The 19235-nt window shown below is 48.1% G+C and overlaps 1 protein-coding gene across 1 annotated transcript; it reads right to left on the reverse strand.

Moving 5' to 3' along the window:
* Window positions 1-4339: 4339 nt before the first annotated feature.
* Window positions 4340-11999, reverse strand: TMEM230 (transmembrane protein 230). The gene is made up of 4 exons (XM_065398789.1): window positions 11931-11999; window positions 8165-8292; window positions 7144-7266; window positions 4340-5725 (listed from the first exon to the last, which is right to left on the reverse strand). Exons 2-4 carry the CDS (start codon window positions 8261-8263, stop codon window positions 5585-5587), a joined length of 363 nt encoding a protein of 120 aa, XP_065254861.1. The 5' UTR covers window positions 8264-8292; window positions 11931-11999; the 3' UTR covers window positions 4340-5584.
* Window positions 12000-19235: the final 7236 nt, after the last annotated feature.

Here is a 19235-nt window from a genome sequence, read left to right on the forward strand (position 1 = left end):
TATAAGTACACCTCCTGACCCTTCTCTCTTTCATTGAGCAAGCTCTCTCTTATACAAAGGGTTACTTCCAAACTTTCACATGACCCCTCGGTGACTGGGCTCCGCCCATCAGCCAGAATCTTGAAACAGAGTGTTGGATCATGGGTCTGTTCCAAGACCCGGGCCCTGTGTCACAAACTCCCTCTTTGTTCTGGCCAACCCCACCCAAAGACACACAAAGAACCTGAGTCAGCAGCCTCTGCCAGCCCAGGGAAACCCCCTGGCAGAGCACAGTCACCCGGCTGGCTCATTATTTCTAAGCTTAAATGAAAGCATTTGGCTCAGCTCTGCTGTCTGAAAAGACCTTGCTTCTCCCTACCAAGTGTTAGAAGATCGACTTTAATTATCCTTGGCATTTCTGAGCCTGAAGCTGCTGGTGGCCACCTCTCTCTCAGCTGGTGTCAGCGGTGTCCACGCCAGGAGGAAAAGGCCTTGATGCAGTCTGGGGAGCAGCTTCCTAGGGAGCAGGATACAGTGTTAGGGCAGAAAAATTGTAGTTTTTATGGATTGTGGCAGGAGCAGCAAAGAGGGGAGATACGCAGAACCTGGGTCTGGATCTACCATTGACTGGAGTCTGGCTGCGCTCAGGTCCTGTAGCTAGTACGTGAGGTCAGCACCCGCCCCTACTGTTACCTTGTCCCCGTTCCTTCTGTTGGATTATTCCCATGCTGCTCATTGTCTAAATCTTAGAGCTCCTCTTAATGGGGGAAAACAGGCATCGGTGTTACTACAGCATTGTATCAACACTGACATTGCTATCCACAGGCATTCAAAAATTATGAGATTGGCTTAAAAATATTATAAATGTGGGGTGATTTTTCTTTGCCTCCTGGTTTCTTAGCCTTCAGAGAGCACTTGGGACACACTGTCAAGCAGGAAGGTCAGAAACGCACTTTGTGTGTTACATTATACACAACACACACACACACACACACACCGTGTATAATCCTCACATTTGCTTTAAAGCCTCTTCTTCCCTCTCCTCCTCCCTCTTAAAATGTAACTTTCACCTGCCATGTCAGATGTGGACATAACGCTGACTCATTGCCTGGTGTCAGCTGCCACCTTCCTCTCTGGACTTGGCTCTCACTTGATGGATTTCAGCTGCTCCCAGCCAGTATGTAACAACATCTGGGAAGTGGCAGTGACATCTGACCAGAGAGCGAACCACGTCAGGAGCACAGGAAGAATGAAGTGCTGAGCCAGCATGACACAGCACAGCAGAGAGGCACGTGTATATTTTCATTTCCTTCCAACGGATGGATTAAAGCAGCAGAAAGGGAGAACTTACATCCTGCATTCAATCAATCCATTCCCTTGGCCCCAACACTCTGGGCACATGCAAGTCACTCAATTAAGGACAGTGCAGCAACCCAGGGAATAGAATTTAGACCCCCAAAAAAGTGTGGGGGAGAAAAATTAGGACTTGGAGGTTAGCACAGAACACAAAAGTGTTCTGGGGGAAACAGAGAAAGGGAGGCAGAAAACCAGAGGGAACTTAAAAATGAGCACTGCTGTCTCAAATCAAACTGTTATATGGGAGACATTTGCCTGGAAAAATTCTCCCCTAAGCCTCAACACGTGTGTAGTGTGCACTGGAAGTGCTACTTTGCATGGGAGGAGCCCCTTTCCTTTGAGACTCTCAGCTCCCGCCACTGCTGGTTGATAACTACGTGCATTGCCATCACCATGTTTTGGATCTAGGGAAACAGATGGAGAGAGGATAGTGGCCTTTCAGACACATGGAACAATCTTGGGAGTTAGTGGCAGCTGCCTTTGCTTACCCCCTCTTAAATAATCAGGCCATAAATGACCTGCCCACAGCCCTACACACTGGGTCTGTTCAAGACTAGAACAGCTTCCCTATTGTAGCAGCCAGAACTTGTTCCCTCCTGTAACTTATGTGGGTGCAGTAAAGGCTATTTGGCATACAACACCAAGTGACCAGAGATTTTTGAGTGCCTTAATTTCTGAGTTCCCAACTTGACACATTAAAGGGGCCCCATTTTCAGAAAGTGCATGATACCCAAAGATGTGCACAAAAGTGGGGGGGAGGGGGAAGAGAGGAGAAGAGACACCCAAAAAATGCACTAGACAGTTTTGAAAATCATGAGCCAGGAACTCCCTCCTCTATGTCTGTCTCTGTACAGGACCCTGGTCTCGGGACAGTGTTCTACTGAAACACAAATTTGCCTTTAAAAAAAACAAAACAACAACAACAAGAAAGTAGTACTCCAATTGCCTGGTTTAGAAGAACAGGTTAGACAAACACCTAGAGATGGGTTAGGTATACTTTAATCCTGCCCTAGGTTAGGGCGATGAACTGGATAGCCTCTTGAGGTCTCCTCCAGTCCTACATTTCCATGGTTCTATAGTTTGGTCGCTTCCTATTTTATATATTCAATCTATTGGTTGTCAAGCCATGTACCCTGTGGCAGCTTCAAGTAAAATGGCTCTCTCTCAGAGCGTGATCCCAGGGTATAGTGCTCCGTTCTATAAGGTAGGTGGAGGCACAAGTCTCTCAGGAATATGTCCTGTTACATTTGGTTAAGCCGATCCTCCAAGTACTGATTTTCGTATGTGTTTGTGTAGCGAGGCGGTGGGATACCCCACAGCCCCGCTGACGGACGAACCTCCCCTAATACCAACGTGGGCAGAGCCACCGGGTCCGGAGCCCGCCCCTCAGAGGTCACGGCCCTGACCCGGAAGTATAAAAGTCCGCCTGCGGAGCTCAGTGGAGCACACGCCGGCGGAGAGAGCAGACGTCTGTGGCCGAGCTCCCGCTTGGAAGACAGCCGCAGGCCGCGACCGGCCTGCTGACTTACCAGGCCTGCCGAGCCTACCTCTCGCCAGGTACCCTGAGGAGGACTGGCCAAGCCTGCCCCGTGCCAGCTACCCCGAGGAGGAGCCGAGCCTACCTCGTGCCAGCTATCCCGAGGAGGAGCCGAGTCTACCCTGCGCTACCTACCCAGAGGAGCCGATGCTGGTGGAGAGCACCGATGCCACTAGGACGGCCCAGGTACCATACGAGCGGGAGTGTGGAAGTAGCCCGGGGGCAGCCGACCCCAGTCTGGCTGCTGCACTGCCAGAGCCGATGTCAGTGTGTTGCGGCCAGGATCCCCACTGACAGCAGCGAACGTCTGTCGCTGCTAGGGCCCCGGGCTGGGACGCAGTGGAGTGGGAGGGCCTGCGTCCCCCCTGCCACCCACTCCTTGGGTGGCAGACTCCCCCTTGTTCCCCTGGCCTAGAGAGGCTGGGCTGCCCCAAAGCGACCCAGCCCCTGCTACAAGGCCTGGGCCGCTGTTTGACTATTTGTTTGCTGCCCCGCCCTGGCCTAGGGCCTGGGCTGCCACAAACTGACCCAGCCCCTGCTTAGAGGCCTGGGTTTCGGACCAACTATTTGCTTGCTGCCCCGCCCTGACCTAGGGCCTGGGCTGCTATAGACTTTGCCTCAGCCCTGGCTTAAGGGCCTGGGTTCTGACCTCTTGGCTCAGCCCCTGCTACGGGCCAGAGGCCCTAACGGTGTGCCTGTTGTCCCAGGCTGCCGCCGGACCAGAGCAAGGCGGTGGGATACCCCACAGCCCCGCTGACGGCCGAACCTCGGCCGAACACTACTACAGTTTGATAACTGCTTGTGCAGCCCCTTGATACTCTCGGAAGGTGCTTCTTCTATAAACATAGTTACCATTCAAGAGTTGGCATGGAGTTGGATGGGGAGGTAGAGACTGAGCTATTGATTCCAGCCATTCTACCCAAGAGAGCCCACTTGTCTGAAAAAGCTTAGCCTCCACGTTTTACGCTTTGAGATATTTCCACTGTTCATAACTCCTTAAGGTAAATAAGTCCCCTTCCTGCTCCCTCCGGCTTCAGCAAACTCCCTGATTCAGGGTCTGGGCCCTGTCCCGTCCCGTCCGTCCCCCCCCCCCCCCCAAAAAACCTTGCTCACTATGGGAAGCAAGTCAGGCTGCATTTATGAGCTGTAAACCTATCGTGTGGGAACGAGAGGAGAAGCACCAGGAGGAACTAGAGCCCCTCCTGACCCGCTAAACATTCGAGGGTCGGCCTCTCAGTCGCTCACACAAGGACTCCAGGAACTGCTGCAATACATAGTATATTAACTCTAGGCTTCCCCCTCCTGCCGCCTTGATGGTGAGCACTGGGACTCAATGCACGCCCCGCCACTCAACTCGCTGCTCAATCTACATGCCAGGCAGAGTTACTCCCAGCAAGTTTGGGAACCATTTTTATTGTAGATGAGCATCTTTGGATTTAAAAGAGACATGCTTATGAACCATACATAGACTATAGTGCAGTTTATTCATATTAAATGCATATGCTTGAATTTTACATTACAATGTCTCGTTCCATACTTGCTTCTTGGAACACCCAGTTCAATTAAACCTCGGAAGCCACTTCGCTCATATTGACATCAAGCGGGAATCTACCAGTTGTCCTCAGTTTCTTCTGAATCTCCAGAAAAATAAACAACGTGCAGCTAACAGAGCAATACAAGCAGATAACATGTGCAGCACTGTCCATGCTAGATTTTCTTTTTATATGTTTAGGGTATTGTGTACAGTACAGGGTCTAGATCTAGGGCCAAGTGACCTCAAATACACATATAGACAGATGAGCCCAGACTGCAAAGAGGGGATCTGAACTTCCCTAATGTTCATCAGTATTCAAAAACAGAATTTTAAGATAGGAAAATTCAGGTCCAGGGCCCAGCTTTCAATTCTTCATCCTGCCTCTCCACAGAGTTTGTTTAAAATCCTTCATTAAGCAAAATCTTAAGTCGTCCTTATGAAAGGATGACCAATAAGCTTTAGCAAAATTAACCATAGGGTGGGAAGTAGCTGGCACTCAAGGGATGTGTTTGTCAGGTAAGTGGACTTATCAGACTGACAGGGGTTCTTGTATGGCAAATGCACCGTAAATCACCGCACGCACATCCAATTTCCTCTCCCATTTGCATCAGACTGGCAAATGGTCAACATTCCAGATGCAAACCTACGCTGATGAATGACGATGCTGGAATTATTTGGATGATTATGCAGCAGTACAAAATGAGATGTATTATATTTGTTTGCTACAAAGACCCTAGCTATAGCTTTGATCTATTTGAAAGACAATATATGTTCTACAATACACTAGCCATTAGAAATATGAATCTCTTTAGACAAAAATCATAACTTTTTTTCTTTGCTGAAATTATATACGGTTCATCTGGCCTTTGAGTCGCCCAAGAAGAACTTCCCATTAGAAACAAGAAGAGCTCTTCGAACAGTAAATGCTGTGCTTCATCTAATGCTGCAATCATGCCTGTCGAATTCATGTTAACACCAAAAAAACAAAACAAAACAAAAAAAACTGGCAGTTACCTAATAAAATATTTACAGAACTAGGAAATTGCATCCACTGATAAATCTACTTAGTTTAGGTTCTGACATGTTCCATCTTTGATAGCCAGGGTCAAGTTAACTAACATCCCTTAACGCGAAACTCGTTACAACTTGAGACATGCTCCCTGCTTCCAGGGTGCGTTTTAGTCATCAAAATCTGGAATGTCATCGTAGGAGTAACCCCTGTAGCCTTTGGAAGCATAGTATGCGATGCGCAAGTGATAAAAACCTGGTAAGAACACCAGGATTCCAATGATCAATACCGGGATAGCTCGGTCTGTTCCCTGGAAGAGAGAAGCAGAGAAACAAAAGAAAAAAAATAAATAAATACTCAAAGCAAAGGCTTTGTAACAGGAGCTTGCCTCAACTGGTGTCACACCCTGATCCTGCCTCAGTTTCCCTCCTCGCACAGACACGCAAACCACCATAAGCAGGGCTTTGACCAACTCGGCCCTTGTGGAGTCTGGTTTATTAACACAAACTAACTGAAACCTAGAATCTCTCCGCCTTCTTCTCCTGGACTTTTAATTCCTTCTTAAGGATTTGCTTCTGCCCCTCACTATAGGTAACTCTAGCCAGACCTATCCCTCCAGCTGGTAGGGACAACTTCTTCCTCCTCTCGACCAGTGTACACTGTCAGGCCCACTCCAGGCTCTGAGACTCTCCAGAGGCCTCTCCTAGCTCTGGATCTTCCCCTGTCTGACCAAGCAGATTACCATCACGTGATGTCTGACCACTGGCCCAAATCGGTCATCCTCTGGGAGGCAGGAAACTAGGCCCAGGTGGAGCTGAGCCCAACTGTCCATAAAGGGCCAGTTCACTCTGTGCCAGGCTTGATTTTAAATCACTCTAGACCAGAGAAGCTCTGATTTGATTAATGTTTTGCTTGACAAGGCACAGGGGAGGGGAACTATTGTTAGTTCTCATTAGGTTCATATGGTTCCTTTTGCAGCTTGGAAACATTGCAACTTGGTGAGGCTTTAAAAACAAAACAAAACTGCCAACCACAGGCCAAGGCCTGCAAACTATGCTAAGGGAAAACTCTCCCGGGAACTGGCGTTGCACCTGAACAAGGGTCAAATCCTGCAGGCCAAGCTATTCAGTGATCAGTTCATCTACCTCTGAAATGTAGCCAACTCTGGAGTGGTAAGCAGCAGCCATTATTGAAGCAACACAACATAACAGCTTAAGAATAGAAGAAGAATACTGTATCCAAGTGGAGTGACAGGCGCAAATGTAGGCACTAACTACCTTGAGTGCAGCTTAAATGCCTAGATGGGCCGCCAGAAAAGAAAATACTATCATTGTATATACTACAGTTTGGCCAGAACATTCCTACAGAAGGGGCCATGAGATCTTGAGTCATGAGCAGTAATCAGGACCTTAGCTTGACATCTCCTCTGAAAGACAGCAAACCCAGCACTCCCAACACCACGATCGGGTCAGTACTGGTAGCTGGCAGGACATCATTTTTCCTTATCCAAGCACAGACCAGCCCACGCCTAGCTAGAGAATGCAGATGGGATTATAGCCAAGGGCAGCAGGGCCGCTGGCAAATGTTATCCAGGGAGAAAAGCTCTCACTCTGCCTACAGGCCCTGGCAGTGAAGTTCCATATTTAAGACAAACAAAAGTTGGCAGGAGGCGATTTTTTTTGGTACTAAACACAAACCATATTTTAAAAAGATATTCAGCCCACTTACTCCTTTGCTAATGTATCCTGCGAGGAGAAGCGCTCCTATGACAATCAGAAGGGTGCCGATCATGAACAGTACAGTGGCCAGTGCAATGGCCTTGTAGGGGATTTTGGGTGGGCTCCTCTTGAACTGCAGGGAAGGCAGATATTAAATGGCATTAAAATGTAGCACATCTTCCGGTCTTTGGTCCGCGGGGAGGATGGCGGCACTCAGACCAAGCGGAGAAACTGCCACTGGTGGTCTTCCCTAGCCGTGGGGATTGTGAGAGCAGCAACATCTCAGTCCTATCAGGTAAGCTCCTCACAGCCTATCGGCCCACGTAATGCCCCGTTCTTTCAGGGCGAGGATTCATACACCCTTGTTCCCAGAATCGGCTGTAGCTCAGATATATTTGGAAGTGTCAGTTCCCTTCAGAGATGTCACTCCACAATGGGGTCGTCTCATCCCCAAAAGGAACAGATATAGATCTAGCCTTCTTAAAATAACCAGGATTCCAGCTCCAGCCCTGTGTCCCATCCCAGGGGCCATTCCGTCTGGCATGCCAGATTCCGTGCTGGAGGCGCAGCACGGGAAGTACAAGCCAAAGGAGAGGGGCTTTAAGACACCTTTGTCCCCTCCTGATTCTGGGCTGCACCATGGTGCAAGCAGCCCTCACGGTTGTGCGAAGTTCTGATAGCCTCCCCAATGCTTCCATCACAAGCCTGAATGGTCCTAGCTGCTTGCACTATGACTGCACTCCCTCTGCTGGCACTTGTGTGCACACATGGAGCATAACACAACGGGACACGTGCCCAGTGTAGCAGTGCACAACCCAAGGGAATTCTTCTTTGACGTGCTGCAGGCTGTTTAGGTTCCTTATACCTGACCAGAGCAGCACACAGGGGCCCAGAGAGGAATCTCATCCCACCAGATCTATGGAGGTCAACAAGGAACAAAATTCAGAGCTGCTGGATATTTTTGTCACATAAGAAAAAGATAATAATTAAAAAAAAAAATAAGGTGGTTTTCCTCGGTTTTCCCCTTTTACCTGCAGGTCAATATAACCATCATCAGTACTGGAGAGCTTGGAGTACTTCACTTTGCTACTGGGGATCCCAGCAGCTAGATTAGTACGCGATGGCATCATAACAAGGAGGCCGTGTCATCAGCTATAACCTGAAACAAACAAAGCTATTGCTTATAGCAGCCTAGACAAGAGGCAGTGTGATAGAATGCAACACTTGGAGTTTATTAAAAGGTTAAATATCACTTCTAAAGAAACAAGTTTCCTGACAACACCTTAACTCATTTAAAAACAAAAAAAACAACTATCACAACCCACACCTAGCATTTATATAGCATGTTTCCATCCACAGGTCTCAAAGTGCTTTACAAAAGTGAAGAAGCATCATTATCCCCATTTTACAGAGGGGGAAACTGAGACACAGAATGGGGAAGTGACAATGACGGTGCAGGGAACATAAAGCTGATCTGCTGCCCAGTGAATTGTATGGTGGGATATGCCAACTCCCTTAGAAATGTAATTCTTTCCCCCTCATTTATGCTATTTGTCCACCCTTTATAGCTCACTCAGAATAGGCCCTGAAAGCAAACTATTCAGTTTCACTAGCACAGCATGGCAAAGCCTAGGTAACAAATAATACAATGGAATATTGAATTCCACAAAAATTTGGAACTATTTTCAGAGGAATTTAAACTACCACCCGTATTAGGGTTTTACAAAGTTTTGTTGTTTTAAAAAACAAAGCCTCACATTTGTTCATAATAAATACACAGGCACAAATGTACCCAAACCTCCCAGACCACATGCTAACTGTGGTCATGTGCCACATACCGTGCCATGAGACCATGGCCAGATCCAAAACTGGTGCCACAAAGCTTGGTATTAAACATATTGTATTAGCATCCAGGAACCTCAGACAAGGTCCCTCTGTGCTAGGCACTACACAGACAAGTAACAAAGATGACAGAGCCTGCCCCAGAGAGCTCGCTCCCTATTTAACTCTATTTTGTTGAAGCCGTAATGTTCTGCAGAGATATGCTGATTTTGGCACAAAGGTTTTTGAGGTCTGGGGTTCCCTGGTCACTTTGGACCAGAGAAAGGATGCGAATTGAAAACCAAGGTTTCCAGTCTAAACCCACAAAAACAACGAGAAGGACCTTAAAGACTAACATATTTATTTGGGCATAAGCTTTCGTGGGTTTTTTACCCATGAAAGCTTATGCCCAAATAAATATGTTAGTCTTTAAGGTGTCACCGGACTCCTCATTGTTTTTGTGGATACAGACGAATACGGCTACGCCTCTGAGTCTAAACCCAGACACTTTGACACAGATTTGTTTTGCAAAATCATTCAAAACGTTTCATTTTCATTTCAGCGTGGAACAAAAACAAATTTCAAAACCCCGGAAGCTGTTACAAAATGGAATTGCCTATTCCTCCAGACCGCTCTATCACAAGACAGGCCAGACACAGACAAGTGGACGGAACAGGCCAATACGGAGGAGGAGGAGAAGGTATCAAAATAAAACAGGAAAAGCAGAAAAAAGAGAAGTCACAGCTCCCTGTTTGCCTACCTAGATTAGATCTGCGAAGGAGGTGATGTTCAGTGCTGGAGCTTTATTTAGCCAAGCCACACTTGTACCCTGTAATTTCATCTTGCTGTGAATCCAAGCCCTGTGGTTTTCTTGCCTGCAGTGACACCCAGTCGAGATTGTACTCACCAGGCTGGGGTATCTAGCTTTGTTGTACAGCTGATGACCTTGCTTTCTAGGAGCTGAAACCTGCGTTTATCCTGCCATCGATGCCTCTGTAGCAATACACAGGAGGCGATGTCTAAGCTGGCCTGTCAGCAACCCAGTCATCAATGCATCCTGCCACCAGAAAAATCTCCTGGAAGTCTGAAACTCAGGATAGCTTAGCTGTTCCTTCCACAACCAATGCTGCTAAGGACTCATATCCAGGTCTCAGGTATCTGTGGTTCCGAAGGAATGACTTCAAACCTGCACTGCAGTCTGCATGCACTCTACAGCTAGTGGGCAGGCCCATATTTAAATAGCATTTATAGGATACCATGATGCTCCAATACCGTTTAGTTGATAGGGGAAATGCAGTTCACTGCACAAAGGCTTTTACTGCCTCTTTTATTAACTAAAACCAGACAAACTTGAAAATATTTTTGCTCACTAAGTGTATATCCTGATTCCCTAAATTTCTTGGGGGAATTCTGCCCAGCTCTATAACCTATTGAACAATATACTCTCCCTCCCTCCCACTGAAGGAGGGTTCCCTTTTCTTGAATACAACACAACCCCACCAAAAACTGCCAGCAGGCCTCTTCTTCCCTGCAAACTTCAAACCTTGTACAACTGGTATGTCAGAAGTACTCTCTGCATGTATTTGCATATGCTTTGATTTAAACTTAAATCTGGAAACCCTAGCTGTATCCCAAAAGGGAGAAGAAATGAATGGTTAGTTCATAGTAGCAGACGGCCAGTAACATCTTAGCCATGGGCTCGATTCAGGATTTTGCTTCCTTTATGGACAAAGCAGGCAGACAAAAAACACATTTCTAATTTCTGCAGCTACTGATGACAGAGATAGCCCCAAAGGTGAAGTGTCTGAGGAGTGGGTTATGTCCTCACCTACTCTCAACATTCAATGACAATTGCCAGGAAGTGCATGGTATTGGCAGATACCGCACAAGAAATACTTTGCGCTGCATTAGAGCTTTCTGAGTATGTCAAAGCACTTTTATATACACTAAGTAAGTCCCACACACATCCATGAGCTAGGTATTATCTCCACTTTACAGGTGAGGAAATTAAGTCACAGAAGTGATGGTCCAGACAGCTGGACAAAACCCCAGATTTCCTGACTCACAGTCCTGTGCCGTAACTACTTATTTCCACTGAGAGTAAAGTGGGCCCGATTCTGTGTTGACTTGCCCCAGTTTTACATCAGGGTAACTCCACAGTCTTTTCTGTAATCACATCTGATTTACACCAGTATAAATGAGAAAAGAGTCGAGGCCTGTGTGTTAATGCTGATAACTGTCAATAAAGTGGAGACTGACAGCAAGTCATTGAAACTCTCAGAGCTAGAGTCTTATGTTCTCATTTATATCAATGAGAATCTGGAGTACCTCCACTCAAGACAATGGATATACTCGAGATCTACAATGGGCAGTGTCTAGCTCACTATCTGCCCTTCTTTACAGCTGAAATCTGTTTGCAATCCAAGTTTTCTATGATGTCTAGCCACCTTCTAAATACCACAAAAGTCAGTTGATTTTACTTCCAGAATAAAGCTCAGGATCACTGACAGATCTGTGTAAAAGGAAAGGGTGTTTTTAAAATTAAATAAACTTCCACTCCCACTGCGCCACCAGGATTGCTTGTACAGGGGGGAGTCTATCCTGGCCTTGTAAGAGCAACAAACTCTTTCTCAATCGTACCCTGATAAAGGGGGACCCCTTTAGAAGTTTTAAATTCTCACTAGTGTCACAAAGTCCATCGAGAGATCCAGATAGACCGGAAACGTCAACCTCCAGGAAGTTTATCCACTGCTACTTTAAACAAACATGGATTGGGGTTCTGATGAAATTATTCTCTCTGCTAACAGGAAGAATTCAAAAGGGGGCTGTTCATAAGCTTATCTGGAATTGCATGGCTCTGTCACTTGGTGGCAGATCAAATCAGCCAGTTCAACATGTGTACCCTAGAGATGCAAAATGTCAAGATCTTAGCACAAAGAAGCAGAATAAAAATTTCACTGCAACAGTGTTCTGTACCTGTTGTTCAAGCCCATCTCTCCCAATACTGCTGTGCTTTCTCTCTGCTGCACCTATTGCAAAACAACCCAGGAAGTTTATTCCCCCTGATAGTCATTTCCTTCCAGGTTAAGGCACTAAACCTCATTTTGATTTGATTCCATTTCTTCTTTTAAAAAAAACCAGCACTTGATTGGTAGCTGAAAAGTGGAAGCTGATTGGACAGCTTGTGCTGCGTGCCAGCTGCTAGGACTCTGTAATATGTGTCACACGAATGGGACAAGCTGGGGCTTGTCTGCTGAATACAGAGCTGTCCTGTGTGGGTTGGTGGGTGAAGGGGATCCCAACTTAGAGATATTTCCAGACAGTTTTTTTTTTGGTCAAGCATCTTGCTCTTACAATTAAGGATTCTTCAGTGTCCTTTCATGAGGCATTTATAAATATCTCATTTATTTTTTTTAATGGAGATCTTACTCACAATTTGTGTCTCAAGATTGTAAAATCCCAGATAAAATCCCCTGCGGAAGCTTTCGAAATCAATCAATAAATTCAAAGGGCCACTCTTAGTTATTTACAAAGTGTATCAGATAACTTGCATTGATACAGCACTTTTCAACCCAAAGGGCTGTACATACATAATACAGTTTTGTACAACACATAGTCCCCCACCAAAAAAAAAATGTTGAGGTGCTCAAAATCATGAGCTGCTTTTTATAAATAATAAACGTGAGGATCTTTTTATTTGCCAGCTGGCGTTTCCACTTTTAGGGTTCACACATTTCAACTTTTATCCCCAGCAAGAGCAAGAAGTTTACTTAAACAAACAAACAAACCACGACTAGGGCTTCTAGGTGCTAGAGATACAAACAATAATAATAAAAGGGCTAGATCCAGAGATTCCTTCAACCATCCCAAATCACAGATATGTTTAGGATGAAGCACAATAGCTGTATAACTACACAGCATGACTTCACACATTTAACACAGGAACTGCAGTGTCACCAGCACCTGTAACTTTATTGCAAGTTTTGTGTTTTTCTGAAGCACTGGGAGGTGTGCAATTGTGGGGGGGGGGGGGGGGGGGGGGAGGGGGGAGTTGTTTTTTTTTTTAAGTAAGCTTCTAGCTCTTGGTGGGGATAAAAGTTGGAATGGGGAGGGAGTGTGGGAGGTTTAGGTTGGATATTAGGAAAAACTTTTTCACTAGGAGGGTGGTGAAGCACTGGAATGGGTTACCTAGGGAGGTGGTGGAATCTCCTTCCTTAGAGGTTTTTAAGGTCAGGCTTGACAAAACCCTGGCTGGGATGATTTAGTTGGGGATTGGTCCTGCTTTGAGCAGGGGGTGGGACTAGATGACCTCCTGAGGTCCCTTCCAACCCTGATATTCTATGATTCTATGAATGTGTGACCCCCTAAAAGCTGAAACGCCAGACAGCAAATAAAAAAATCCCTAAATGTATTATTTATAAAAAGCAGCTCATGATTTTGAGGGCCTCATCATTTTGGGGGGACTGACTCATAACTTTTCATGCTTAGGGGTGGCCATAAGGGAAGCAAACATACCCAACTGAAACAAGACAAAACATAATGACTCAGGTTGATATTTGGCTAGGATACTAAGGTTAACGCTCTTGCTAAAAATAGCAGTTGTGCCTGAGATAGAGTCACGTATTTTCTGTTCTATTAAACTACCAAGAGGGTTGACTAAAATGTTCCTATGATGATTGTCTTATTATTTCTCTCACTAATGCTCCTTTCACTAACTGGAAAGGGGAAAAATATCACAAAGTTCAACCAGCCTCAGCTGCATGGCTGGGGGTTGCACCAGAAAGGGAAGCTCAAGGCTACACCCGCTAGCCCTGCTTCTCATACAATGGTGAAACGTGATTAAAGATTACCACCATGGAAGTGTAGACCCATTCCTGCACTTGACAGTCGTCCAAAGCTGATCTCAGCAGCTCCATAGTCCAACATCATATTTCTGAGTCTCCTTGCAGCTCTGTAAGTGAGAGCAGCTGATTGGGCATTTAAAACAGACCTGAAAAGGTGCTATAACAGGAGAAAAAGAGGGGCACTGGCACTGGATTCTTTACTGACTCAGTACTTAGACCAGCTGCAGCTTTTGGCTCTGACAACGACCGGCATTCAGGCAGCACCACATGACCCAAGGGCTCTAAACGATGTCTAACAATCGACTGACATGTGGAAGAGACTAGCAACTCTGCAGAGGGATGCCAACAGCAGCCACGAGTCGCTCATGCAAGGTTGAGACATGCACCTTCAGATTAAAAGACTGCAAAGGGGTGTTTCTCTAGTGCAGCGTTTTTCAAACGTGGCCACCGTGGCCGCACGCAGCCACCAGGGGCTTTTCGTCCGGCCACAACAGCCGCTTGGGCGGTGATGGAGAAGGGGGACAAAGCATCGGCACTTTCCCATCCCTCCCTGTTGCTCCTGGATGTGCCACCGTGCACCAGCTCTGGATGACCAGTGGGGCACAATGCTGCAGGAGCAAGGTGAATTCTTAACCCACCTGGGGGAGGGGGAAGGGGGGACGGGAAGGCTCGGGCTTCAGCCCTGGGGTGGTTGGGTGGCAGGCTCCAGCAGCGGGACTTCAGGAGCCTGGCTGTGGGACTTCGGGTGCCAACCCCTGGCTCTGGCTGCGCAGCGGCAGGTGCTGAACTCCAGCTCTGGCCATGTGGCTCCGGCGCCCAGCTCCAGCCGCTCAGCGGTGGGCACTGTCCCCCAGCTCTGGTCACAGGCTCCAGCAGCAGGAGCCGGCCCTGGGTGCTGACCCTGACCCCCGACTGTGACCGTGACCGAGCAGTGGCAGGTGTTGACCCTCAGCTCCAGCCATGTGGCCCCAGCTGGGACTGATCCCTAGAAGCGGAAGCTGGCCCCAGGTGCCGACCCCTGACTCTAGCTGCATGGCAGTGGGGCTCACCCCGACTATCACCTCAGGTTCCCACTGCCTTCCCCATCCCCCTATCGCCCCTGCTGCCCCCTCATCCAGGCCTTATTTTGTCCTGGGGCTTACTGAGAAAAGTGATATTAACGAACATGCAAGTATCACATTTCACAGCAGACTTACTGGGATAAGACTAGCTGGGAGGCTGTGATAAGTGAGATTAACAAACATACAAGTATCACTTTTCACAGCATTATTTTTATTATGGAGTCTGCCAAAAAAAACAACCAAAAAACCCCTACATAAATTACAATGATTTGGATGTGTGTATGTGCATATTTATTTCTTTTTCCTAGTTATTATAGGGAAAAGTATCAGAGTTGGCAGCTGCACTCTGAGACCACCAAAAAAAATTTTTTGTGAACCCCTGTGGGTGGAAGAATATGCAAGATGGTGACCATGTGAGATTATCATATCCTATATGACATGTAACCATTGTCCCCCTCTGCCTGGCTGTTTGGTCGAGCACAGGAAGTACTCTCAATGCTTTGAGAGGTATCTAATCAATTAAAGAAACAGGTTTACGAGTCTTGAAAAGTCCTCTCTTATGTTCCTACAGAGTGATATGGACTAACAGCAGCTCTGCATGGGAATTTCTGCAGAAATATCCTCAAACCAGTTGTAGTCTGAGGTAGCAAAATAGTGTTGGTTTTAGCCTACTGCTGCCATCTTGTGACTCCTGCTACATCATTCTTTGAACAGATAGCTAGTGGTCATTTTGTAACTAACACAACTGAAGATGTTTGGAGGTGTGACAGACCCAGACCAGTGGGGTACAGGTAGGGTGACCAGCTGTCCCAATTTTATAGGGACAGTCCCGATATTTGGGGCTTTGCCTTATATAGGCTCCTATTACCCCCGGCCCCCTGTCCCGATTTTTCACACTTGCTATCTGGTCGCCCTAGGTACAGGAGTCTGGTAGAGGGCAAATATACTGGTCACTGGATGAGTAGTTTTCTGTTCCCTGAGTGACCAGAGCAGGGGCTGCACTAGAGTAATCAGGAACCTGCTAGAACCAGTTAAGGCAGGCAGGCCAATTAGGACACTTGGAGCCAATTAAGAAGAAGCTTCTAGAATCAATTAAGGCAGGCTAATCAGGGCACCTGGGTTTTAAAAAGGAGCTCACTTCAGTTTGTGGTGGGAGTGTGAGGAGCTGGGAGCAAGAGGCGCAAGGAACTGAGAGTGAGAGGGTGTGCTGCTGGAGGACTGAGGAGCACAAGCGTTATCAGACACCAGGAGGAAGGTCCTGTGGTGAGAATAAGGAAGGTGTTTGGAGGAGGCCATGGAGAAGTAGCCCAGGGAGTTGTAGCTGTCATGCAGCTGTTACAGGAGGCACTATAGACAGCTGCAGTCCACAGGGCCCTGGGCTGGAACCCGGAGTAGAGGACGGGCCTGGGTTCCCCCAAACCTCCCAATTGACCTAGACTGTGGGTTTTTCCAGAGGGGAAGGTCTCTGGGCTGTTCCCCAACCCACATGGTGAATCTCTGAGGCAAGAAAATCCGCCAATAAGCGCAGGACCCACCAAGATAGAGGAGGAACTTTGTCACACTGGTGTTAGCAGTGGGATCTGAGGGGTGCACAGCGCGGCGGAGAAGGAGGGTGATTTAAACAAAAAACAAAAAAGAGAGAGGGTTTATTTTTTTTCACCACAATGGATGATGTAGTGTGGGCACTGATACAAGCTACGGCAGCCCAGCAGGAGGCTACCCGTGTCCAGGCAGCCGCCCAACAGGAGGCAGTGCGGTTGCAGCAAGAGACTAATCGCCTGCTGATGGACCAGGCTGCTCAAGACCGAGCTATGTTGCGGGAACTGGTAAACCAGGTAAAGTCCCTTACAGAGCTGAATCGCGGCCATGATGGGACGCGGCTCATACGGGCCAGCCATTGGCTGCAGAAAATGACACGGGAGGATGATGTAGAGGCATACCTTCTGGCCTTTGAGAGGACAGCCCTACGGGAGGCCTGGCCTCGAGATCAGTGGTCTGGCATCCTTGCCCCATTCCTGTGTGGGGAGGCCCAGAAGGCCTACCATGATCTGCCTGAAGAGGCTGCGGCAGACTACCCCCAGCTGAAAGCAGAGATCCTGGCCAGATCTGGGGTAACGACAGCAGTGCGGGCCCAGCAGTATCACGGTTGGAGGTACCAGGAAGACAAAACCCCGCGGTCCCAATTGTATGACCTCATCCATCTCGCACGAAAGTGGTTGCAAACAGAGTCCCGGAGTCCGGAAGAGATACTAGCGGTTCTGGTAATCGACCGATACATGAGGGGACTACCACCAGACCTTCGTGCCTGGGTAAGCCAGAACGAACCCTCCACCTATGATGAGGTTGTCGCTCTGGTAGAGAGGCGAAGGACAGCGAGGGAGCTGACCCGACCAGTTAAGGAAAAGGCACCCCGGGATAAAATAGCAGCACCAAGCCCTAAAGTTCGGGTGACTGGGAGGGCCCCCAGGAGGGCCCAGGTGGAAAAAGAGAGAAGCTGAAGGCCCATTAGAGGCCACAAAGAGTCAGAGCACTGAGGGAGAAGAGGATCGTGATGTTAGACTGCCCAAACCAAGAGACCGGGGAACGCCTAGGGCTCCATACAGATGTTATGCCTGCGGGGAATGGGGACACATAGCTGCACAGTGTCCCAATGCTGAGGAGCCTATGCAGTGTAACCTGGGGAACTGGGCAGATCCATGGTCCCTAATCCAACTAAATGGGGTCGGGACCACGGCACTGGTTGATTCGGGAAGTGCTATCACGCTTATCTCAGGGAAGCTCGTGAAGCGTAGTCAGCTGCTGCAGGCTAAACGTACGGGGATAACATGTGTCCATGGGACAGTTAGTTACTACCCCACCATCCCAGTAAAAATCGAGATCCAAGGGAACACTACTGAGGTAGCAGCAGGTGTAGTCCCTAAACTCCCATACCCTGTGCTTATAGGGAGGGACTTCCCAGGGTTTGGAAACTTACTCCCAGTAGGGGGATTGGAGAAAGATGGGGACCCTAAAATTGGTGAGGCATCCACAGCAGACTGTCAACCCCCAATCTTCTCTGAAATATCCCCAGATTTGTTCTCCACTCCCCGACAGGGTAGGAAGACAAAAAGGGAAAGAAGGGCAGGTACGGCCTTGGGAACCCGAATACTGACCCAAAGGCAGAGGGTCGCTCTTGTAGGTAGGCGGACCCGCGCAGCTGAAAAGGAGGCCATGCAGGAGGGAGAAGCACCTGAGTCTGACCCCCACCCTAATGCTTCTGAACCAGTAGAGGCAACAGAGACTGGGCCCCTAGATCTTGGGCAGATTAGCCCCGGGAGAGGAAATTTTGGACTGGACCAGGCAGAAGACCCAAGGTATGACAACATTAGGAAGGAGGTGACTGAAATAGATGGGGTCCCCGTGGAAGGAAAAACCCAGGGACCAGGACCCTACTTCATAATGAAGAAGGATCTCTTATACCGGGTTGCACCAGTACAGGGGCAGAAGGTACAGGAGATCCTAGTACCTCAAAAACACCAGAACGCTGTATTAAGTCTTGCTCATAGTCATCTTTTGGGGGGGCATTTGGGGGTAGAGAAGACCCTGGCACGAGTCCTACGATGGTTCTTCTGGCCCGGAGTACATGAAGAAGTGCAGAGGTACTGTGCCTTCTGCCCGGAGTGTCAGCTGCACAGTCCCCGTTCCCACTTGAGGGCACCTTTAGTACCCCTTCCCATCATAGAGGTCCCCTTCGAGCGAATAGCCATGGACCTAGTGGGACTCCTGGAGAAGATGGCTCGGGGCCACCAATATGTACTTGTTGTTTTGGACTATGCTACTCGCTACCCAGAAGCCGTCCCCCTGCGGAACACGGCCTCTAAAACTATAGCCAAAGAGCTAGTGGGGATCTTTGCCCGAATGGCGCTACCGAAGGAGATATTAACCGACCAAGGAACCCCATTTATGTCGAAGCTAATGAAGGACCTCTATACGCTGCTCCATATACATACCCTGAGAACTTCAGTCTACCATCCGCAGACTGATGGGTTGGTAGAAAGGTTTAACCGAACCCTCAAGGCTATGATAAGGAAGGTGGTAAGTCGGGACGGGAAGGATTGGGACACCCTACTACCCTACCTTATGTTCGCTATCCAGGAGGTACCACAGGCCTCAACTGGGTTTTCCCCCTTCGAGTTATTATACGGGCGTCACCCACGTGGCATACTAGATATCGCCAAAGAGATCTGGGAAGAGGAACCCAATGAGGGGAGAAATATAATAGAGCATGTAATGCAGATGCGAGACCGGATAGCCCGGGTTATCCCTATTGTACGGGAACATTTGGAGAAGGCACAGGAGGCCCAGCGAACCCATTACAATCGCCAGGCAAAAGTGCG

The sequence above is a fragment of the Emys orbicularis genome, chromosome 2 (assembly GCF_028017835.1).
Source record: "Emys orbicularis isolate rEmyOrb1 chromosome 2, rEmyOrb1.hap1, whole genome shotgun sequence".
In the NCBI taxonomy this organism is placed as follows: Eukaryota; Metazoa; Chordata; order Testudines; family Emydidae; genus Emys; species Emys orbicularis.

What these genes read in the sequence shown, in the direction of transcription:
- TMEM230 (XM_065398789.1), bottom strand. Translation starts at nt 8,263, where the DNA reads ATGATGCCATCGCGTACTAATCTAGCTGCTGGGATCCCCAGTAGCAAA. An exon ending in ATGGTTATATTGACCTGCAG is followed by an intron (nt 7,267 to 8,164) that starts GTAAAAGGGGAA and finishes CCTTCCCTGCAG; the next exon opens with TTCAAGAGGAGCCCACCCAA. An exon ending in CAGGATACATTAGCAAAGGA is followed by an intron (nt 5,726 to 7,143) that starts GTAAGTGGGCTG and finishes TCTCTCTTCCAG; the next exon opens with GGAACAGACCGAGCTATCCC.